The 25112-nt window shown below is 35.0% G+C and overlaps 2 protein-coding genes across 2 annotated transcripts; both read right to left on the bottom strand.

The window, feature by feature from the left end:
* Window positions 1–2730: 2730 nt before the first annotated feature.
* On the bottom strand, window positions 2731–8664 carry LOC106752776 (4-alpha-glucanotransferase, chloroplastic/amyloplastic). The gene is made up of 15 exons (XM_014634541.2): window positions 7747–8664; window positions 7572–7660; window positions 7439–7499; window positions 7198–7276; window positions 6496–6632; window positions 6225–6383; window positions 6043–6119; window positions 5434–5573; window positions 5322–5353; window positions 5174–5248; window positions 4612–4684; window positions 4419–4507; window positions 3859–3903; window positions 3616–3768; window positions 2731–3454 (listed from the first exon to the last, which is right to left on the bottom strand). The coding sequence occupies exons 1-15, from the start codon at window positions 8119–8121 to the stop codon at window positions 3350–3352; spliced, it is 1689 nt and encodes a 562-aa protein (XP_014490027.1). The 5' UTR covers window positions 8122–8664; the 3' UTR covers window positions 2731–3349.
* A 530-nt stretch (window positions 8665–9194) lies between these two features.
* On the bottom strand, window positions 9195–10496 carry LOC106752691 (protein MIZU-KUSSEI 1). The gene is made up of 2 exons (XM_014634426.2): window positions 9488–10496; window positions 9195–9353 (listed from the first exon to the last, which is right to left on the bottom strand). The coding sequence occupies exon 1, from the start codon at window positions 10331–10333 to the stop codon at window positions 9596–9598; it is 738 nt and encodes a 245-aa protein (XP_014489912.1). The 5' UTR covers window positions 10334–10496; the 3' UTR covers window positions 9195–9353; window positions 9488–9595.
* Between the last annotated feature and the right edge of the window lie 14616 nt (window positions 10497–25112).

The raw sequence follows: 25112 nt of genomic DNA, 5'->3' as shown, positions 1-25112 counted from the left end.
ACAACATATATATATATATATATATATATATATATAAAATTCGTAATATATTAATATAATATTTTAATGTTACGTATGTGTAATATATATATAATCCATACATTAATAGTATAATATATTATGATACTTATTAATTCTAAATAATTTATAATGTTCTCTTAATTATGAAACTGCCTGCTAAATTATTCATTACATGTTTGCTTTCAACCTTACCTCACTACCCAATTGGTCACCAGAGAGGTCCAGACGTCTGAACGCATCAGACTCACCTTCGGCGCTAGCACATATGACTAGTCACAACTAAATGGACCACGTCGATCAGTGATGTGCTAACTCAGGTTTTTAAGTCCCCTCTATCCTACCAACAAAATGCTCTCAACCAGCCCCTTATGATTTATTTAAGTCATCCAAACTGTTCTATTATACTCTAGACCTCAAATGCCCAATTTTAACATTTCACTTCTTCTTATAGTGACCTAAAACAGTGCCTGTGCATTTAGATGCTACCCAAATAGTACTAATTAAGTCTGACCCTAAACCTTTCCCAAAACATAATCAATCACAGTAACTAACTCAGTCCCAACTAACACAGACTATATTCATCAAACATCAAACATCAAACAATAACTAATCACAGTAACTAACATAGATTATATTCATCAAACATCAAAAGTAACTAATCAAGTAACTAACACAAATTATATTCATCAAACATCAAACAGTAACTAATCACAGTAACTAACACGAATTATATTCATCAAACAGTACACAGGAAATCAATCATGATTCATACTTTGTACAATCAAGTTCATACCCAAACCAAATACATAAAGTAGTAACAACACAGTCCCAACAGAACATCATATTTTTAAATTAATCATGCATAAAACACTGAAACAGGTTCAATAAAAAGAATAATTAGCTCCCCTTACCTGTGGGTTGCACTGAGCAGTATACCCAAGGTGCTCTAACAGTGACCCATACAGCAGGATGCTCACCAACCCTACAGATCACCAAATAGGTGATAGAATGTAGCTCTGAGAGCTAGAATATACTGAAAATGAAAAGGAAAACATACAAGGCATACGCAGCCAGTAAAACTAAAAATCCTAGGTCCTAAATAGTGAAAAAGAAAGGGAAAAAGGCTTATCGGGTACGAACAAGAAAACTGTTCGGTTCAAAGGATAGCTCTTGGCACCGCGAAAGTTAAGATACCTTTAGGTTACAACTCAAAGGGTTCAATGTTGGAAGATTTTAGAGAGAAGGCAGAGCACATTCTTGGAGAGAAAATAGCTCTATCTAGAGAGAGAAATAAAAGAGCAGAAATGGGAAAGTCTGACTTTTGAGGGGGACCCCTTCCTAAGGTCTTGGGTCCTTAGTGTATGGGCTGACTGCCCCAACATAGGCCCAATGGCCTTATTATTTTTAAAACCCTTACATTTATCATAGAATTTTTCTTTTATTATTTGTTTATTTATTTAATAGTTGAATTTTTGTTCAAATGTGTAATCTTTGAAAGTAACATCCTCAGGTGATGTGACCTATTCTTGGCAGCTTGCTTATGACCTAAAGTGCTGATAATGATTCACTTGTGTGATCCAAGAATGAACCTAAAAGTTATTAGACTTAATTTTTTTCTAAATGAAAAGAGACGAAACTTTCTTTTTTTCATTTATTGAGCGGCACTGGAGTTTGGAGTTTGGAGTTGGGCTCAGACACTCCCCTGATAATTTAGGTGTATAAACGGTTTCTATAAATCAATTTGTATTTGAACTTATATTAAGTAGTTCGAGAGAAATTGATTTCGTTTTTTTTCTCTCTTAAAACTCATTAACGTGATCACGGAGAGATTTCCCCACGTATAAAGACATTAAGTTCTTGTATCAAATTTCAGGTTCTAACTCGTGATGTTTGTAGGGATGCAGGTGAAGAGGTCCAACATCTGACAAAAATCTGGACGTCATTTTAAATTCAAACAGCAATAAGATAATATTACCATAATCCAATATTGAACACTAAATGTCCTCCAACTTCACATAATCTAAAACTACAGGAAGATAGAAATGAAACAAGATAACATGAAGGTTTGTGAAAGCAGAGATGAATCTGATTCATGATTCTCACTATTTCAACCCACCAGTCAAATACTTTGTGGTGCGTAATATATACAACAAAGTCAGAAAACAAGAGATGATTCTGAAAAACCATCCTAATAAAATAACAGTAAAGCAACAAATAGAAAAAGTAGTGTGCAAAGAAATAGTGACAGTTGTAAAAATAAAAGGAAAATGTGTCTTTCTCACAGTTTGTAAGATAAATTTTCTTTTGCATGTTAAGTGTCCATGTACCAAATGAAAACGTATGCAGCAAGAACTTGAAGTATTGAAACAGAATGTGGATATTAGCTATTCAAATTGTTCACTTTAGTATTGTATGGCTATGTATATCAAATCAACTTCGCTACTTATCCCTATTAGATACGGAATTAAGAGGTTCGATATCCACAAAAGAGAAAATTGAAGTCAATTTAAGAACAAAATAAGATTCACCCTCCATGAAGGCGGCTTAACATTCAAATTAAATACCTAAACCACAAAAGGGTGTGCCCCAAAAAATAAAAAATAGTAGTTATTGAGAACAACAAACAGGAAGAATGGTGAAGAACACAATAGTTCACATAGCAAATAAGCATCCAGCAAGAAAGCATGAAGAGTAAATGCAACAAGAAGAAAAAAAATGAGAAGGGGAGAGTAAATTAGAGAAACTGCGTCCACCAAAAGGGCTAATCGATTCTGGATGAAGCAAAAGCCATAAGAGGTTACTTCATACACAACGTAGTTTTTATCAGCCAGATTTTGCTTCTTAGAAACCAAACATCCCGAATTTGGGCCAAAAGTGATTTGATCAGGATACGAATGCAATTGGATGCAACCACCACGAAACCAAACATGCACTTCCAACACTAAAGAGTGCACAAATAGCTAAAGACTGCACATACAAAAGTATAGCTGATTGTACTCCTACGTTACAATTACATTATGACATTCAATCTTCTGAGATATTATTTTGTTAATAAACATTTCTATGAAATGGTACTTGATATAAAATAACATACCACTTTTTTCATATTTAAACGAGCATGTTACATAATATTGCAACACTAAGAGATCGGCATTATTCTTTTTACAAATTTCCATTGAAGCATCCAGCCTTCTCAAATTACTTGACCCCAACGCAAGCACCCAGTTTTTATTATCAACATCATGCATACTGTAGAACTTTCCACTTAACTTAAGCTTCCGTCAAAAAGAGAACTCTTCAACTTTACACTCAAAAAGGAATTCCATAATCAAAGCCGGCCATACATTAAAAGCATTTCTCTGAGTCTGTCTGCCTCTCTCTCCAAGCCATCAAAGCTCACCGAACTTGCAATTCTCCAACCCCAGTTCCCAAACTGCATGTCAGGGGATCAACAAATGTCATTTTTTATTTATTTATTTCTTGCGGCGGTCCAGATGTTACAAGTCATCTAACACATTTTTATTTTCTTTGTTCAGGTTGAATAGATCAAAATGTTGCCCGAACAAACAATGAACATCATGCATGACATTTTACCTGAGTTGCGGGAATATTCATCCTGGCAGAACTACCCAATCCAAGAACATCTTGCATAGGTATTATTGCTGTTTGAGAAACAGAGCCCAATACTCTCTGGATTAGAGCCCAAGAAATGTCATCTCCCTCATTTAAGGAAAGATAACTTAATGCCTGAAATATAAAATGAAGAGGGAGATTAACTCTTCCCTCAACTTGGTTAAAAAATGCATTTCATTACTTCACAAAGACAACCAAACCTACTTTGGATTTCTCTTCTTGGTTCAAAGCTTCCCACCAGCCTCTGCTCTGCAGCAGAAAGGCAATTCTTCTCAAGGTTTTTAGTATTGACAGGTAATATTTTTTAAGACATGACAAAAGTATACAAATAAAACAACTAAGATATCTTAAGTTATACATCAATTTCAATAGGTAAAACATTCTACAAAAGAGGAAAATGTGGGTTCTCCATATAGAAAATCTTGTCTAAGTGGGCACAATCTATTAGATATTGTTGAATAGTTAATGAGCGGGGAGTGAGTTAGAAAAATAACGCATGTTGCATTTAAATAAGAAAAAAGGGATGAGAGAGCGATAGACATCTTTTCAATTTGTGAGGTAATATGAGCCTTTTTGGACATTAAATGGTGCTGAACCTCAAAGTTCAGTAGTATGTTCGTTCTATTTGTATACTGGAAAGTTCTTCCCCAGATTTTATAATTAAGATATCAGATCCCTACCCTATCACAATCTTCGATTGATTTCTGCAAAGCAAACACCCAGGCCTATAAGATAGATATGCAACTGGCAGAAGAAATTCTTACTGTGTCATTGTCATGAGTCCCTGTATAGACAACTTGATTGCCCTCATGATTATGAGGCAAATGAGGGTTCTTAGCATCGCCTCCAAATCCTGGATAAAGTAATATAGATAAAAAAATATTCAGGCACTCTGACTTTAAATTACTTGGAGCATGAAACTGAACATCGTAAACAAAATTAGTAATCAATCATTACCGAACTGGAGAACAGCCATTCCAGGTGCTCCAATGGATCTTCTTAGTTGGACTACATCCTCAGTGATAACTCCCTTTCGTAAATCACAAACCCATAATTTTACAATGAGTACCCTAAGAAAGAGTCGTGATTGAATGAAAGCAATGATCTCATGGTTTGAATATGTTTTTATTCCTGAAAATTTGGGATAAGTTTGATTTGGCTCTCAAATTTAAAATTGATTTTTTTAGTCCTCGTGAAAAATATTTGGTTTATTACTTTTGTCCCAAGTACAGTTAAGATTTGTGCTTGTTATATAACTAACAATTATAAATTTTTTACATGACAATCTATTTCAATTTTGTATTCTTACCATCAAATACCCTACCACATTTATTTTCCTTTCAAAGTATTTATGTTGACTACATTATATAAGCCGTTTGAACAAATAGACTAAAACAAACTTTTCTGTCAAATGATAGGGACTAAAAAGATCCATTTTAAAGTACCAAAAACAACTTAGTTCAAATTTGACAAACTAAAATCATATTTAAACCTATTGAGTTTGTTTTATAATGCATACCAGGTCTTCTGCTATTATATTAATCCTTCCAACAGCGCTGAAAATGGCATCAAACAAGGACATCCCAGGTCCTACCTATAATTTAAATGACAAAGAGGATTATAGTTTGATCAAATAGATTTAAAAAATGAACATGAGAGGTTCTGACCTTCCAATTTCCAAGCATAGCTACTTTTGCTTCTGCACATTTGTAGAGGACACACATGTCACAACAACCCACCAAACAAGTGAAATAAGCTTATTCTAGAGTGCATACTTACCAGCGGGAACAGCCCAATATCCAGCAAATCCTCTAAAGTGGTCAATCCTAAATTCATCAAACAGATTTTGTGCTCGTTTAATGCGACGTATCCACCATGAGTATCCATCTTTCTCCATGGCTTTCCAATCATACAGGGGGCTTTTTCATTAAAAGTTGACAATATAAAACGTGAAAATCAGTAATCTATATGGGACAGGAAACCTTCTACAATATACTACAGTATAACATGATATTAGTTATTACGATTAAGAAAAAAAAAATACCAAGGAGAAAAAGGCTGAAATAGGGTCTAGAGATAGTTAAAAAATCATACATTGACTAGAAATAAGACCTAAGCAATCCTCTCCTGAGCTAACTTTGGGTTTGAGTTAGTTCCTGTTCTTTTCTTATAGAAATATTCAGGCAGGAAGGGTACATTGTCGTATACAAGCACAGATGGCTAAAGCATGAACAGTGAAAGAAACTAAATTGAGTTAGGACAAGTCAAAGAAGATGCCTTTTGATCATAACCACAGAAGCAGATAAAGAATCAGGATGAGAATTGAATAAAAAGCATGGAAAATCGAGATATATCAAAAAAATATTTATCATGGTATTAACTTCAAACCTGCCCCATAGCTGACCAGTTTCACTGAATGCATCAGGAGGAACACCACTCACTAAAAGAGGAAAGCCTTTCCGGTTCTGCCAGACAAATAGAGATATTTTATGATAAAAAAGGTACAATTTGCTCCAAAAAATTAAAAATGTTATATCAGACTTCAGAGACATTCTTTAGGGACTACTAACCAGTAAAAACTGCTTCTTATTTGCCCAAACATCTGCGCTATGATAACCAACATATATTGGCATGTCTCCCATTATGCTGATTCCCTTACTCTGTGCATAGCTGCGGACTTTCTGCCACTGCCTTTGAAACAAGAACTGTTGGGCAATAAATACATTTATCTGCGTGCAAAAGTATAAATGAATCATCAATATCCCTTCTGGGCTTATAGTACAAGTGTAGCAATAACAAGTAGACGAAAACTTGAGCTATAAGGATAATTTATGTCCTTACAAAATCTTGTTTCTGTTGGTAAATGTCTTCTAGAGCTACAAGATGGCGATTTTTTAAAGGTTCGGGCCAATTGTACCAGCTGAATTTGTTTAAACTGTCATCAATAGCAGCAAAATATGCTGCATCTTCAAGCCAGCCTACAGCATTGCGAAGATATTACTAGTTAAAACCATATCAAAGAAAGAAATTCCTCGAATGATTTTTGAAAGACTTTCCAAATTAAGTCTCGCAAAATGATAAATAAGAGACATTAAAAAAGATGTATGTATCTTCAAACCCACAAGAAACCTCTCCATGTTTAAGTCCTCTCTGCCCACTCAGTATTTTACATATTACCACCACCAATCCTAATGTTTCATATTTTTTTTTTCTAGCTTGAACTAATTATCTTGTTGCAATTGTTTGATTGGAATTTGCGATCACAACAAACTTCCAGATTTTACTTATTTTCCCGTTTGAATTGTTTTCAATAAACAAAAAGCTGCATTAACTGGGGAAATAGCACAAATAGGAGGACAAAATCCAAAAAGGCTGTGGGAAAAAAAAGGTAAAAGAACAATGAAAATATGCACACGACTAACTGTGCACTTACATATAAATAATATATAATAATTGTATAACCAAATTATTATTTCAAAAGCCACTGAAGTTAAAAGAGATACATGCAAATCACATAGAACTGAAAAAGAATGAGTGTCTCACTTGATATGTCAGGGTCTCTTCGAAAATTCTCCAACTCCGTTTTGAGTTCTCCTTCACTTGAAATGAGCCTCTCTGCAGCCTATATATGGAATTTCAAAAAGAGGAAAATCGATATAAAACACCAGACACACAAAGATGCCTATGAAAAAAAGGAAGAGTCACAAAAAATAAAATAAAAAAAAAAGGCAGATGGACGAGGTGAGGAACTATTCTAGCAATAATAAAGCTGTAAACACCTTACTTTGGTTATCAGAGGATCCTTAAGGTCAGCAACAACTGAAAAGTTGACGCGCTCTGTATCACTGCATTCATTTAACAAATCGTTGAACAAAAGGAAATTACAACAAATAAAACTGGAAAACTACGCGACTCACATCGGTTGTGGAAGCTCGTGTTTTTCCAACAACCCATCGTCAACGAGGCCTTGAAGAGAGATCAACAGCGTGTTGCCACAATTCGCGTCCTGAAAATCGCAATGTAACAGGAAATGCATTACACCGAAATTTTTGAGAAAAAAAAAATAACTATCTGAACCGAATCGAATCGAACCTGGCCAGAGTAAGGGGATCCTTCTTCGTTGGCTTTTCTGCCAGGCGGCACGAGAGGAAGAACCTGCCAAACGGAGCAACCGGCGCGGTGGAGCCAATCGATGAAACGGAAGGCCTCGTGACCGAGATCGCCGATGCCATGGGGCCCTCGAAACGACGTCGGATGGAGTAGAATGCCGCATCTTCTGCGAAGGTCGGAGTTGGGAATCCAATCGCTGTAGTTGTCGGGCAAATCTTCACCTAGGGAAACGCTGAGTTGCGTTAACGAGGAGAAAGCGGAAGCGGTGGGGAATGAGAGAATCGGTTTGGGGGGTTTGAAGAGAGTTGGGCAACGCTGGTGTGGGAAACACACCGAGATGTTCAATGCGAGAGCCATGTGTTATCTCGGTCTATCTACAAATTTCAGTGTGAATTTGGAAAAAGAAAATCAGCACTTGAAGAGTAGAGTGAGCGGTGGCAGGAAACTCGTGAAGGCACAACCAGACAGAACATGTCTGTCATCATCACAGTGTGATCCGAGGCAAACCCAACGGACAACAATGTATGAAATTTGCACATTCCATCATGTCTTATCACTTACTATTACAGTGAATAACACTGAACTGTGATATTTTTGTTTTCCTTTACTTTCTAAATTTTCAAAGAATTATCATTGAAAAGAACTAATATTTCAAAGTAAATTGGGTAAAGTGGTATTCAATAGACCCATGAACATAAATGTGGCTCTGATTAATCAATTATTTTAACGATACTTCCTTAAACAACAAGGTAAAAGGAAAAGAAAAATAGGTAAAGGAGGAGGAAGGTGAGAAAAGGGAAAACACACACTACGAGGAAAGAGAATCGGTGCTGAAGAGAAGGACGAAGATTTTTTTTCTGGTCTGTATCAGAGGTGAAGGGGTGTGGTTTGGTTGTTTCTCAATGTAGTAGCAGAGTTCGAATCTAATGGTTTGGATGAAGGTGAGTGAGTTAGCTATATCCATTTTAATTTTTTACTTTGCTAATCATATTTTGATAATGAGAACGTTTAAAAAATATTTAAAATATACTAATCACAACGTATGCATTATAAAAAAAAATTATTAAAAGAATTTTTTTCTTTCGGATAAAAAAGTTAAATTGTTTAGATGCATCAAGTGAAAATTTGATATAAAAAGTTTTTTAATAAATGTGAATGAATCTGATTATCAATAAGTTAAGAGAAGATGGACAAAAAAAAGTTTAAATAATCACAAGTGAAAATTATTAAATTCCGAAAATTAGTTGTAGAATTTAGAAGATTGATGTAATTAACAATCTATTAGTTGAAGCGAGTTTGATCACAATCACGTGATACAAAACTTAAAAACACTTTTTCCATTTATTTTTACCTTACAAAGGCTTAAATTTAAGTGTTTTGAGTCCATTTCCTTCCTTGTAAAAATTTAGTTAAATCTTGATACAGCAGCGGTGAGAAGATGGCAGGCGCAAAAAAAAATCCCCTCAGCTCTCTTCAAATAACACCATTACAACTCAACCTAAAAGAGACAATATAAGAGTAGCTAACTTGAGCAGACCACATCGTTTTGGAGTTTGTACCTTGGTCTTTCATTTCTGGCATGCAGAATCCTAAAAAAAATGAAAGGGAACGTGATTATATAAGACCTTGTAAATTTTGATGAGCAGAAAACCTAAACGCTAATGAAAGGTTGGAAAGTATAGATAGATATAAGATGAGAGAAGGCATGAGTAGACAGAAGAACCTGAATTACTACGTAGACTAATCCTGGATGGGATGAATCCTAATTCACCCAGAAATACAAATGAACCCTCTGATCAAACTCACTGTACATCATTAATCTCATTGTGAATTAAACCCTCACAAAAAATATAGTAAGATCGGGTCCACTATTCCCCTGCAAGTCCGGGCTCATCATATACAGAGTCTCCGAATCCTTCGATCCCACTACGTGCTCGAAGGGTGCTCGCATGTACGCCAAATCTCCTCCCTCGCCGCCACCGCCTTCCTCAACCTCCGATCTCAACGGAAGAACGCCGGCGCCCATCGACACCGCCTTCAGAACCTCCATCACGTACAGGTCCTCCTCCGTCGCCTCCCTCCGCACGCCGTACCCATGCTTCTTCCCGTTGCAGTACATTGTCCACAAGGGTTCCTCCGAGATCCTCGTCTTGTCCTTCTCCGAACGCTTCTCACACTCCAGCGCCACCCTCACCATGCCGTTGGCCAAGTCCTTCTGCAAGGTGTTGGTGTGCATGGAGAGCTCGACCACGAGGGACGGGAGGCAGCGGGGGTTTTCTTGGACGGCGAGGCTGACGCGGCCCTTACGGCGGCCGAAGAGGGTGCCGGTGACTTTGACGCCATTGTTGATGGTTTTGTGGAGGTAGTTGTTGTTGTCTGGGGGGAGGGAGGGGAACTTGCAGGAGGGAGTTATGATTGGTAGGGAGCGGAAGACGGAACGGAAGACGCGGATGACTTTGGGTTTGAGGCGTTTTTTTTGGGAGGGTCGGACGAGGGAGAGGGACATTGGTGGTGGTGGCGGCGGAGGTGGTTGTGCTGGTTCTGCTGCTGAAGATCTTTTCTCCCCCATTGGTTAGCTTTCACAAACCTACAGGAAGAGAAGATCAATGCCATGAGAGAGAGAGAGAGAGGAAGGTTTTCTTTGTTTCAAGTTTTTGAAAGCCCACGTTCTCCTTTCTTCTGCTTTTGCGGCTTCACATTCCTATTTATCTGCTCACTCGTTCACCACCTATGCATATTCCTTCTCCATCCTTTCTTTAAATAGCTTTTCTTCTTTACTCTTACATAATCTTTCATACTCTCAAGGTCCTACACATCAAACACACAAAACAACAAAATTAATCTCTCTACTATCATTAATCTCATCAAAATAACTATTTTCGTGTCTGTGTGTGCCTATTCCTCAAAAAGACTTTCACAAAAAAACAGACACAAATACCTTGGTGAATATCGAAAGTAAAGTATGTCGAGTAGAAATTCAAGCTTTGCTTCTCTCAAAAATAAGTATGCGGTTAAATTTTTAATGGTTGGTGACTTTTATTCAGTGTTATGTTGTTATTGGTATTATTATTTTTATTACAAACTCTACTTTTTTATTTCTATTTGCAGTTGTTATGAAGGAGAACGTCCTTAGTCCAAAACATCTTATGCTTAAGCTATTTACCATGAAACTTTAAAAAGAAATTCAGCAACCTTTTTATGGTTTTAACCTTTTAAATGGTGCTGCAAATAAATGAACAAGTTCCATACTAATAAATAAATAATGAAAAATAAATAATAAAGTTGTATTGGAAGTAAATATCTTTTTCGGTGGCAGTTAGGTGTCAAGATTATTTGTGTTGTACAGGCTGTGATGAAAACAAACAATTAAAATATTACTATATTAGTTATAAAATTAATGAAATATAGGTAATATTTATTGTTTGGAATTTTAAAAACTTTAAAAATTATTTTAATCTTTTTTGGCAGTTTTAAACATTTAATAAATATTAAAAGATAACAAAAAAATTATATATTTTGTGACAAATTTTAATTTTCAAAATATAGTAAAATATTATAAAATAAAAGTAGATTTTGTAGCAATTTTTAACCATTAGTATTTTTTTATTTCTTTTCTAGCAACAATATTAGTGTTTAAAATATTTTTAACATAAATTGTTATTGATTTGTGTAATTTTGACTGTTATTTTAACTGTAAAAAATTTAATTTTAAGAACCTAAAAAATAGAGTATTAAAGTAGATAAGTGTATTAAAATAATGAGACTGATTATTTTATTTTAAAATAATCTTATAATATAAATAAAATTTTATAAACGCGTTGCATTACTTTAAGAACATTTTATCTCTCTAAAACACTATTCCCTCCCGTTTCTCAGCCTTCTCTTTATATTTTCTTACAATTGGGTTGTTGGTTTGACAATCAGGAGGTATCTAGACAATTCTAGCTTTAAGGACAACAATCTAAATCGATCAATTTCTTGTTTTGAGTCAGTAAGTTGTTTTACCTTTTCCTCCGTACGTTTTTGGGCTGTGATCATCCAACGGTTTCTGTTTGGATGTATCTAGTGACTTCTCTCTTCAATTCTTAGCTCAATTTAGGTTTTAAGAGTTGTTTCCTATCACCAATTTGTGAGTTGTAGGTGTTTCTAGAGTTTCCTTGCGGTGCAAGGTCCGGTCGGAGTAATTCTGTGAGTTGGGCGGTATATCTCTAAGGTAAGAGAAGCTAGAAGTTCTGTAATTTGTTTTTCAATAACTGTGAATGACTAGAGTAGGTGATTGTTGAACTGCTTGAATTATAACTATATTCTTGAGTTATGTGAAAATGATGAGTTGTGATGAATTTTAATTGTGAACTCTTGAATTGATAAATTGGACTGGTTGTATGATGAGTTAATATGTTTTGATGATAGAAAAGAATTAAAATTTTGTGATGAGGTTTGGTTTGGTCTTGAAGGGTAAGAGTTTGCATTGTAGTAGGTCATTTTGAGGAAGTAAGGTAGTGATAGTTTAAACCAAAGGTTGTATTCAGAATTGGTGTGTTGGAATAGGATAGATAGGCCAATTAGGACTTGCCTGAATCCTTAAGTGACTGAAATGAGAGTCAAAAGTGGTAGAATGAGATTTGGGTATCTAGGTTGGGGAATTTGGAGTTTTGAAAGGGAGATGGGTTAGAAATCACTTTAGATTGATGTTAGGAAGGTTTAGTACCACTTAGTCCAGTGTAATTAGGTGTATAACACAATCTAGGAGTGTTAGAAGTTGGGAAAAATAGTTAGAATTGGTAAATGGGGTATCAGTTGCATAATTCTGTAGAGTTTTTTGTACTGCAGAATTATGTAGACTCGTTGAGCGAATAAATTCGAACAACGTGTTGTCTAGGTGAGTGCTCTCCATTTGACCCATTCACACAGCGAGAGTGTGTGTTGTGTGAATGATTGGGGGTTTGCTCTCTACCTTGGATATTCGCACAACGAGTTGGTGCACTGTGTGAATTGTTGGAGAAAGTTGCTCTCTGCCTAGTGATTCGCATAGCGAATTAGGGCATTGAGTGCCTGGTGGTGGCTTGGGATCACTGCCAGTTTAATTTGAATAATGAATGGGTGCGCTCTGTGAGTGTTTGGGGAGTTTCGTCTCTATCTGGGCTTTTGCATGGCGACTTGGGTGCGCTATGCGAGGAGTGGAGGTCTGGAACCTCTGTGAGTTATTTCGTACAGCGAGTTTAGTTGTTGTGCGAATGGTTGTGAGGGATGGACCTATGTTTGAGGACTCGCACAACGAGTTGGGTTGTTGTGCGAAAACCTTCTGGATTCGCTCAGCGAGTGTGTGCGCTGAGTGACTGGTGCAGGTTTAGTTTACTCTTTCCTTATTTGCTCTTGAGTGGTTTGAATGATGGTTTAATTCATTGAATGTTATGTATGAAGGTGTATGGAATTATATGAGTATCAGAGGTATGAATGGCGATTTAAAGTGAAGAAAAGTATGATTTAATGTGGTGTAAGTGAGTATCAAAGCAGAATATATCGGTGAGATACTTGTATGTTTAGAATGAATATAGGGAACTCAGTCTTGGGGGTTATCCTAACACTCTAATGATCTTTCATTTTCACTTAGAGATGATTGATTCTTGTGGTGAGAGTAGTAGGAAGTCCTAGTGTAGGCGCTACTTGGAAGCCTATTGCGAGGTAACGAACTAACCTTGTGTGTGTGGTAGGGTGAAACCCATGGCAATGGCTTTGCAAAGCAGTATAGGCCACCACAAGTGCATAACCCGCCATAGTTCGGTATTCATTCTAAGTCCAGACAGGTCAAGTCTAGGTCATAACATGTTAAGATGTTTGAATTAGTTGTTTTGTAAGAATATTCATGTTATGCCAGGTGATAATATGAATGCTTTTACATCTAGCTTACCCTTTCTGCTTTTGTTTATGTTTTGTATGTGTTATGTTCTTTCTTTTGCAATGATCATCCAATGGATGTGAGCAAAGGAAGATAAAGTTTTCCTGGAACAGGTGTTAGATGATGCAAATGTTGTCAAGTAGTTAGTAGTAAACTAGGATTGTACATAGTTTTGATAGATACATCTTGTATAAAAAGTTTAAATTTTGTGGCCATTTTAGATGACGGTAAAGTTGATATTTTATATTCTAGCTTATAATTGTTCTATTTTATTATTTTTTTTTACTACTATTATATGGTTTATCACTATATTTTGGAATGTTAAATGATTTTTAACACTTAAAATTTTTAATTTTGCCGTACACAAATTTTGTTATTTCATTTATTAATTTTTATATTTATGACATTTAATGTATTTCAAAGTTGTGCATTGATCATTTATATTAAATTCATAATTATATCATATATCTTCAATTAGGTGTTATTATCTTATTTACTAATTTATTATTATGTTTTTTAAATTATCTTCGGTTCACACTGATCCCATTCATTAAATTTACAATTGTGTTATTTAATGTATATTTTATGCACTGACATTTTATTAATTTATATTTTGTTTATTATATTTATCTATGATATTCTGATTCATAATTATTTAATGTTTTTGCTTTGATTTTTATTTTATTTTATATTGTATAAATATTGTTCTTTTATAATTTGACAAAACAAATATAAAATAATAATAATAACAATAAAATGAAAGTAAATATTTTTTTATTCAATAAATTTAGATTAAAGAAAGACACATGTATGCTTTATTATTATTTTCTTTTTGATATGTTTAGATGGTTTATAGATTATTGGTCAAGGAAAATATAACACATCTTGATATTCATCACATTTTAATCCTTGAAAATATCCAAGATATGTCAATTGATATAGAGTTTTAAGTTTGATTCCAATGAGTTGAGATCAGACTAATGAATGTTTGTGCTTAAGAATTCATAATTTGGTACACTACACGATACAAGACAAGAACCATGTTAAGTCCTAAGAATGTTAAGTTCTAAGAAAGTATTTACCAATTAAGTGAACATTTGGATAGTTTATAATAGCACCCTAGATTATGATATTTATATCCCAAACTTAGAAATTCTGATACCCACTCAACATTGTCAAGGTTAGGTAGTAAATATACATTTCTTTTGTGAGCCAATAAAGGGCCAATACAAGATTGATGTTGTCGGAAAAAAAAATTATGATACTTTTTTTATTAAAAATAGGTTTAATACCTATTTTGGTCCCTTCTTTTGTAGAGTTTGTTCAAAGTTGTCCTCCTCTTTTTCAAAAGTTCACATATATCCTATATTTTGCAAAAATAGTTCAAGTGAGTCTTTTTCGCTTACGGTGTTAAAAAGTTAACGCAAAGTTGCTTTCTTGGTCAAAATTAATTGACGTGTCCAATTAGTTGGAAAACTCAACCAATAAGTGACTGTCACGTGACAATTCCCTTTCCACTCCAAAGTAAAGCTTTATCATACTTCTTTTTCTTCTTTAATACGCTGCTTCCCAAACCCAAATCCCCTTTTTCCCCTTTCTGGGTTCAACATTGAGCATTTGTAAAGCTGATAATAGGAATTGAAGAAAATATTGCAAATGTAGAGTTGTTGATACACAAGGACCCAAAGGACATCAGTTTCATTGATGGCAGGTTTTGATGGCATTGAAAGCTTACGAATCCACTTACCAACAACTAGGAAGAAAAAGCTAATCCCTAGCTTATTTGCTGAGATGAGCAAACTATAGTTTCTAGAAATTTATATGGAAAATAATGACGATATGTTTTATCAACTTTATTCTCTTGCTAAAGAGCTTCAACTTTTGGAAACTGAACTTAGATTTCTTTGTCGATTGAATCATCACGCGCATGCTGATGTTCACTCTTGTCGCACCAAACCCAACACGCGGTAGTCCATCTCCCTCTTGTAGGCCGTAACCATGCCCACGGATGTCGGCTCCGCCATCAACGGGCCTTTGCCAAATAGCAAAAGAGAGGATTGTGGTGTAGGTCGCCATGTGGGTCTTAAGTCCTAATGAAGTGAAGTGGTTGAGGATGTAGTTGGTGACATTGAAACTGGGTTTTGTTTCGACGAGGTAAGTGTGCAGGGTGAGGACGTGGAGGTAGGAAGAAACTGAGAGAAAGCCCTTTCCTAATCTGTAATTATGAAACCCTAATTTTGGTGGAAAGGGATTTGCTACGTAACATCTCATTGGCTTTAAATTTCCCCACAGTGCCATGTCAGATATAATTGTACAAGTCATCAAGTTTTTGCCAGCAAGGTAAGTCTGCCGTTAGTTTTTTTAACGCCGTAAGCAAAAAGGACTAACATGAACCGTTTTTACAAAATATAGGACTATACCGAACTTTTAAAAAAAAAGAAGGACAACTTTGAACAAACCCTACAAAAGGAGGGACCAAAATAGGTATTAAACCTAAGAAATACTAAATTATCTAATTACTTCAAAGTAACTTTTAATGTTCATAGCATATCAAAAGTGAGATAAGGATCCATATATCGAATAAAAATGAGATTGAGTCTTATAGTTATTTGTTCAATTCTAGGCCCTTATCAGCTTTATTACATGTTGAGTTTATTGATATTTATATTTGAGACTCACAAAGACTTCACATATTTTTGTATTTTCTTTTATATGTATTTGTTGTAAGAATAAACGTATAAATTGTCTATTAAGAGTTATTTGAAATAATTTTGGGAGATCATTTTTAGAAATTTGACCCATGGACAATGTGTATTAATATCTTTAGTAAATATTAACTATATAGATAGTCTTCAACAAATTAGTTCTTCAAAACGAAAACGAAAACTAACATTTAAAAGGTGGGTTCGTCGGAATAAAGTATTGTCACCCGTGGGAGAGAAAACAGAATGCGCCTATGAAGGACAAGAACACAAAAACAATCGGTCAAAACAAACATAAATTATACCTAACGTAATTAATCAACTTGCATTTGTATCAAATGAAAGAAAGATTACATGTGATGGTCATCAAAATTCGTTCAAGAAAAGTTTCAACAAAGAAGAAGGTCTCGCGCGCTAAGATAAAGTGAATGAATTTTGAACCTCCCGCTCAAATTTTAGTGATTTCACTAACCTTTTGACTTCTAACTATAGGGCATTCGACGTTTTATAACCTTTTGACGTCTAATTCTAGGGAATTTGACATCATATGTAAGTAAATTGTCACCTTTGCACTAAACATTTTCGCAAAACTTATACAATTGGATGTCAGACTTCTCAATATTCGACGTGTTATGACAAATTAACGTCAAATTAAAATTCTAAACGACATCTAATAATTGCATTTATTTACAAAAATGTCACCAGTCATTTTTAATGTTGGCTATTAAGTGGTTAGACGTTGAACGCGTGACGTTATATGCTGTTTTTGTACTAGTGTTTGACACAAAAATATAAGTGTGAAATAGTCATAAAAGTGCAAACTTTTGTATTTTCTCAAGAAAGAAGTAAGTAGGGGTAGTGTCAAATGAATGTAAAAAATTTAAGTGTGTCAAAGAATCATTTTTCAAAATGTTTTCAAAGGCAAATGTAAAGTCTCTAACTACACTCATTTTTCTCTCCTATACAACTCTTTTAATGGTGATAAACATGAAGGTGGGTCAAAAGGTGGGCCTAAAGGTGATAAGCTTGATAATGGTGGACGTACCCCACCACTCAAATGGAGTTTCCTTTCGACACAAGTCTAGGGCTTGGCTCCCTGCTCTAAATCTCTTTTAATATAATATATGTTGTACAAACATAAAAAAAAAAAACATACAAACAAACACCAACGTAACATGTAGACATAAACGAGCTCAAAACTAATATTTAAATGAAATTCAACAATGATTAGTAAATACCAAATATCTTCAAATTATTATTATAATAGTCACACCATCACATCTACAAACAAGTAATTAAATTACTTGTTTATATGGATGTCCACTATAAATATTCATTTAGTATATTCCATAAATTTTACCCACAAATATATAAGGTGACAACTAATTAGGTCATTTGTAAGAAAAAATTTACAATAAAATCATAATATAGTAAAAATGTATAAAGAGAACAAATAAACTAAAAACTTATAATAATATTTTTATTGTAGAAATTTCTTTGGTTAGAACTAAAACACAAAAAGAAGACTAGAAATGGAGTTGAATAATGTTTTAAAACTTTTTGAAAAGAGTTTTTAATATTACTTTGTAAGAGTTAGATGATCTACAATAGTAGTTAAACACTTAGGTTTATGAAAAACGTTGAATGGAAAACTAGTTTAAAAGCAAAAATGGTAAAACACACTTTGATTTTATATTGGTTCGCTCTAACCTGAACTATGTCCAATTTTCCCTTAAAAACCTTTAAGGGGTTCCACTAAAAATGAGTTTAACCACTTCTAGTTAACAAACTAACCAAATTGGTTACAAGATTTTCACAACTCCTGACATCAACACTAGTCCAACTGACTATAATATTTAACTCCATTGAGTTAAACTTTACAAGTGTTTGAATTCATTCTGAATTTAAAATAACAAAGTGATTTTGAAATCTTATAAAACAGAATATTACTCTCATAGAGAGGATGTGAAAACAATACACAAAACTTCTAAAAATTTGTAAATCATCTTTTCAAAGATAAGCCTTAAGAGCTTAGAGAAAGAAAACATGAAACATATAACAATATTCTTGATAGCAGAAACTCTTCTTCTCTTCATGCAAAATCTTTTATATAGATGTCTTCGAAAAATATCCATTACTTAGAGTTTTTAACTTTCTTATAAGGATGTCGCCTTTAAGTTAGAGTTAGAAACTATGTTGTGTCTTGGCAGAACAATTGTCGTGAGTGCATAACACAAAAGACAAAAAAGTACTAGAATGTACATGCATTAAAGTGTTATAAGCCATATAGCTTTTAACGCTTATTGAACATATGTTATATGCTTTTATTGCTCTTATGTTATTAGACGCTCTTGTATCGTTTAAACACTTTTAATTATTTATCCTATATGATTAAACACTATTTTATTTAAATATTTATGTTAAGATTTAAAACAAGTTTGTTTAAACGATATTATTAGAAAGTGGGCTTTAAGCCTAACTCAACCCCATAAAATTGGTTTTTAAGGTGAGGTTTGAACCTTACTTATATATTATAATTTGACCTTATCTCTAGTCGATGTGAGACTTCCAACAGTCTTAAAAAAATATAATAAATTTATTTTCTAAGTTCATGCCTTGTTCTAAACTAATACAACATATGAAATATCCTTATATGTTTATATGTGATCTAACATATTAAATTAATATTAAAATTATGAAATTATAAAGCAATTGTTATTTAAATGTAAAAATGAAATCATTTCCATTTTAGCAATACTTTTTATTTGGTCACTATAAAACCTCAGGAGTTCAGGATGTTGTATTTTTGTGAAAATTTTGGTTTCATTCAAATTAATGAAATCGGTGATACTTAAAAGGTTGATGACCTTTGCTGGAATCTATGTTGATGGGTTTAGCTTTCTCCAACCATCAAATAGTTCCTTAGCGATTAAGTAAAATGTATTTTCATATTTCTTATGCAGAGTAATAGAAGCAACGCTCAATTTGGCCAACAAAGCAAAACAGAAAATGACATAGCATAGGAATATACCAGACAATAGTACTCCATATAGGACTTTTTTGTTTTTTCTCTTGTTATGTTAGGTCATCTTTTGTGTATATATATTACCCTTTATGAAAGGCAATACATAACAGTGAATTTCCTGTCCATCTTTTCTCTCTTCTTTGTCTCTGTTCTTTTATGGTATCAGAGCTCCCTCTTGGAGTTCTGTGCTTTTTCCTTTCATCATGACCGAAACGAATTCCAACAGCACAGGTCATGGTCAAGAATCAAATCTTAATTCTAGTGTCGCTTCAGACCTTAGTCTCATTCCTTTCAGTCCCTTCTATATTCATCCCAATGAAGGACTTAGTTTTGTTTCTATTACACCTATTCTTACAGAAAGTAATTACCATTCTTGGTCTCGCTCCTTTAGAATGGCTTTGATTTCCAAAAATAAAATGGGTTTTTTTTATGGGTTCCATACTTGTTCCTTCTCCTCCAGATATCTCGTACCATTCTTGGGAACGTTGTAATACATTGATCATGTCGTGGCTCCTTAACTCTTTGGCTTCCTCCATTGCTCAGAGTGTTATCTTCTTTGATCGTGCCATTGATATTTGGACTAATCTTCAGGAACGTTTTTCCCAAGGTGATTTGCTTCGCATAGCAGAGCTCTAGGAAGAAATCTTTAGCCTTCGCCAAGGTTCGAAATCTGTCTCCGACTATTATACTGTCCTCAAGTCTCTTTGGGATGAACTAGACAATTTTTGCCCCTTTCCTGTTTACACTTGTTCCACCAAGACATATCATCAACAAGATCTTATTATACGCTTCCTAAAGGGTTTAGATGAGCGATTTTCAGTTGTGCACTCCCAGATCTTGCTTATGGATCCTCTTCCTTCCATCAATCGTGTTTTCTCCATGGTTATCCAACAAGAGCGCCAACATATCCCATCAATGTCATCAACAAACATTGAGGGAGTCAATTCTTTCATCAATGTCGTCGGTTCCTCCTCCCACAATAGGAGTCATAGTGGCGGTCCTTCTCCAAAAGGAAGTTTCAAGCAAAACTCAAATAAATATTGTTCCTACTGCAAACGAACTGGCCACACCATCGATGTGTGTTATAGCAAACATGGGTATCCTCTCGGTCACCCTCCCTATCCCAGTAGACCATGCTTCAACGGCGGCAATGGTCACAATGACGTTGGCTCTTCCTCCTCTGTTAATTGTGTCGTAAAAAATGCATCCATTGATGGCTCACAAGTGACAACGGCGACAACCCCACATGAATCAAGGTTTACTCTAACCCAGACTCAATATCAGCGTGTCATGGATCTTCTGCAACAACCACACTCTTCCTTAAATGACGTGGGCCCAAGTGTTAATGTCCAGTACTCAAATACTAATTCTTCTCCTATCAAACAAAAGGGCCCAATTTCTGATTCTCTTGGTATTTCTTTCATTTTTTGCACCACCACACACATTCTTAACTCCAGTAAACACACCCTCACCATCATCACTCACTATCTCGTGGATCATAGACTCTGGTGCAACAGATCACATTGCTTCCTCTTTACATCTTTTTTAAAATTATTCAAAAATAAAACCTGTTGATATATACTTACCCAATTGTACCATTGTCAAATCCTATTTTTCTGGTACTGTCCAATTTTCCCCAAAATTCACAATCTATGATGTACTGTATGTACCGGAGTTTAACTTCAATCTTCTTTCTATATCAAAATTAATTTCCTCTCTCAAATACTCACTTACTTTTTTTGATGATTCTTGTCAAATACAGGAAATGGACACATGTCAGATGATTGGTTTGGCTAAATTGACAAAAGGTCTTTACTATCTAGAAAACAAAAAGGAAGGAGAAAACCCTATTTCCTGCGCCAACAATATTGTTACCCCATCGGCTTGGCCACCTTTCTGGAAAACGTCTCAATGACTTGCATAATAAATATCCCTTTATTCCAAAACATGTCAATGAAAATTGTCATATTTGTCATCTTTCAAAACAAAGAAAATTTTCTTATACCTCTAGCACGAGTAGGGCTTCAAATGCTTTTGATCTAATTCATTTTGGGGTCCCTTTTCTACCCCTCCTTTTCATGGTCACAAATACTTTTTAACCATTCTTGATGATTACAGCCGATTCACTTGGATTGCTTTATTAAAATCTAAAGTTGAGGTAAAAACCCATGTCCAAAATTTCATTGCCTTTGCTGAAAATCAATTTGACACAAAAATCAAATGCATATGCACGGATAATGGTCCAGAATTTTTTCTTAAAGATTTCTTAGCATTTAAAGGCATCCTTCATCAAACTAGTTGTGTTTACACACCCCAAAAAAATGGCAGAATTGAAAGAAAACATCAGCACATTCTTAATGTTGCTCGTGCACTTATGTTTCAATCTCATATTCCCAAACATTTTTGGTCCTATGCAGTTAAACATGTTGTTTATTTAATTAATCGTGTTCCCTCTCCTATCATTCAAAACATGTGCCCCTATGAGCTTTTACACAAACAAACACCTGATTTTTCCATGCTTAAAATTTTTGGTTGTTTATGTTACGCTTCCACACACACTCCACGTCGAAAGTTTGATGCCCGTTCTCGTGAGGGAGTCTTTCTTGGTTTTCAAACTGGAACTAAGGGATATGTTATTTTTTATTTGAATTCTAAAACTATCTTTATATCAAGAGACGTTTCCTTCTCTGAATTTAATTTTCCTTTCACACCAAATTTAATTTCAAACACCATTATTCCTCACATCACCATTTCTACTCCTCTCATAGATCCATACCTTGAACATTATCAGCCCCACTCGGCCCAAGATTCACATAATCCATTTATTTCTCAGGGTTCACCTAACTTCTTACCTCCTACTCATGGATCTCAATCTGACCCACCCTTTACACAATCCCCAACCACCACACCACAAACTGACACAAGCCAAACCAATCCATCACCTAACCATCTACCATCATCTTCAGATACACAACTTTCAACACCACCTGCACCACCCCTTCTTCGCTCCACTCGTCCTAGTAATCCTCCTCCTTTCCTTCACGATTTTCAGTGTAATTCTTTGTCTACAATGCCAAATCCATCATCTTCCAGGTGTTTGTATCCAATTCAATCTGTCATTAATTATTGTCGAATTTCTGACTCTCATCGTCATTATTTAATGAATCTTTCTTCTGAGCAAGAACCCCGTAATTATCATGAAGTCGTTTCCCATTCTTGCTGGCTTGAGGCCACGAACGCTGAGATTGATGCCTTGGTCTTGAATAAAACTTGGGATATTGTGGACAAGCCTCCCCATGTCAAAACCATCGGTTGTAAGGGGGTTTACCGACTCAAACGAAGATCGGATGGCTCTATGGAACGTTACAAAGTGCAATTAGTCGCCAAGAGTTTTGCACAAATTGAAGGAATCGACTACTTTGAAACTTTTTCTCTTGTTGTGAAAATGGCAACCATTCGGGTTATTCTTGCTCTTGCATCCATCAATCGTTGGCAACTTCAACAATTAGATGTGAGCAACGCGTTCCTCCATGGGGATCTCATTGAAGATGTTTACATGTCCATTCCCCCTGGATTAGGCTCTTATGATCCCTCTAAATGTTGCAAATTGAAGAAATTTATGTATGGTCTCAAGCAAGCTAATCGCAAATGGTATGAAAAGCTTTCTCTTTTACTTATCTCTTGTGGTTATATTCAAGCCCAAGCTGATCATACTTTGTTCATTAAAGTTTCTGGTCCTGACATTACTGCAATGATTATATATGTTGATGATATTGTGTTGACTAGAAATTCACCCGTTGAAATGACTCATATTAAACATGTTCTTCACTTCAATTTTCACATCAAGGATCTTGGGATTTTAAAATATTTTTTAGGCTTGGTGGTAGCTCATTCAGAAAGAGGGATTTCCCTCTATCAACGCAAATATTGTATTGATTTGCTCACAAATGTTGGCATGCTCGATTGTAAACCTTCCTCTACTCCAATGGATAACTCTCTTCGCCTCCATCAGGACTCTAGCCCCCTCTTGGCCGATCCCTTGTCCTATCGGTGTTTGGTTGGAAGACTGTTATATCTTAGTACTACATGTCCAGACATTGTATATGCCACTCAACAACTTAGCCAATTCATGGCTCATCCTACTCAAGCTCACCACCGTGCTGCCATGAAAGTTTTATCTTATCTCAAAAGTTGTCCAGGCAAAGGTCTTCTTTTTCGTAGAGATTCTCCCCTACAAATATCTGGTTTTAGTGATGCTGATTGGGCCACTTATGTCGATTCTCGGCGATTTATCACTGGTTACTACTTCTTTCTTGGACATTCCTTAATCTTATGGAAGACCAAGAAACAAAGCATTGTATCTCGCTCTTCTTCTGAGGTCGAGTATCGCGCTCTTACATCCACTACATGTGAACTCTAATGGTTGTCTTACTTGCTTAATGATCTTCAAGTCACTTGTTCTAAATCTACTGTTTTATTTTGTGATAACCAAAGTGCTCTTCACATTGCTGCCAATCCCGTCTTTCATGAACGCACAAAACATTTGGATATTGATTGTCATTTAGTTTGTAAAAAATCTCAAGCAAGGTTAATGCACTTACTGCCAGTTTCCTCCTCAAATCAATTGGCTGACATCTTTACAAAAGCTCTCCCACCTAGACTCTTTCATTCTAATCTTTCCAAGCTGGCGCCAGTTGACATTTTCCTACCTTCAACTTGTGGGGGGCTAATAGAAGCAACACCCAATTTGGCCCAACAAAGCAAAACATAAAATGGCATAACAGAGGAATATACTGTTAGCAAAATGGTGAAGATGAAGTTTTGGTGATGCCCAAATCAAGTCAAGATTTATCAAGATTCATGAAGATCCTTTGAAGAATTATTTTTGTTATTAAAAGCTTTTGCAATAATTGTAGTTTAAATGTTTAGGACTTAGATTTGTAGTAGGTTTTGATTCTTGTACCTTCATATTTTATATTTGTTGTTCAGAATAAAAAACGCATAATTTTAATCGATTAAATCAAGTATTAATCGATTAAAACGTTACAGGTGATGAAAACTCAACTGGCAAGGGAATAATCGATTAATACCTTTTTTAATCGATTAGTTAATCAGTTAATCCTTAGAATAATCGATTAAAACTAGCCGTTGGAGTTTTCTAGTTTTTGAAACCTAGTCGTTGTACTCATTTTAATCGGTTAACATTAATATTAATCGATTAAAAGCGTTAAATGGTCAGTTTCAAAGAATGAAAGAGTTTTTGCTTGAGTCTATAAATAGGCTCTCTTTATCCATCAACAACAACTCTTCACTTGTGCTTAAGAACTCAGAAACAATTGAGAAGTGTGTGTTCTTGTTCGGCTTGTGAAACTCTTGTTTGTGGAGCTAGTGAAGTGCTGCTACGGTGACAGAGGAAATAGTCGGTCCATCCTTGGTGCGTCTAAGGAGGTGTGTGGAAGAGGATCATCCTTCGTGAAGTAATCGGAAAAGGTGTTTCATCCTTCGTGAAGTAATCGGAAGAGGTGTTTCATCCTTCGTGAAGTATTCGGAGGAGGTGTTTCATTCTTCATGAAGTAGTCGAAGGAGGTGTCTCATCCTTTGTGAAGACTCAAAGGAGGTGCAGGTTCATCTCTTGTGGTATCAAGAGAGGTGGTTTCTAAACTCTTACAAATTGTTTCTTTGTGATTGTAATTTGTAATTGTTTTGTGCTTAGTGAACTGTTTAT

Source organism: Vigna radiata, unplaced genomic scaffold, assembly GCF_000741045.1.
Source record: "Vigna radiata var. radiata cultivar VC1973A unplaced genomic scaffold, Vradiata_ver6 scaffold_43, whole genome shotgun sequence".
Lineage (NCBI taxonomy): Eukaryota > Viridiplantae > Streptophyta > Magnoliopsida > Fabales > Fabaceae > Vigna > Vigna radiata.
The sequence above is the reverse complement of the archived record's forward strand: the minus strand, read 5'-3'. Positions and strand labels throughout refer to the sequence as shown.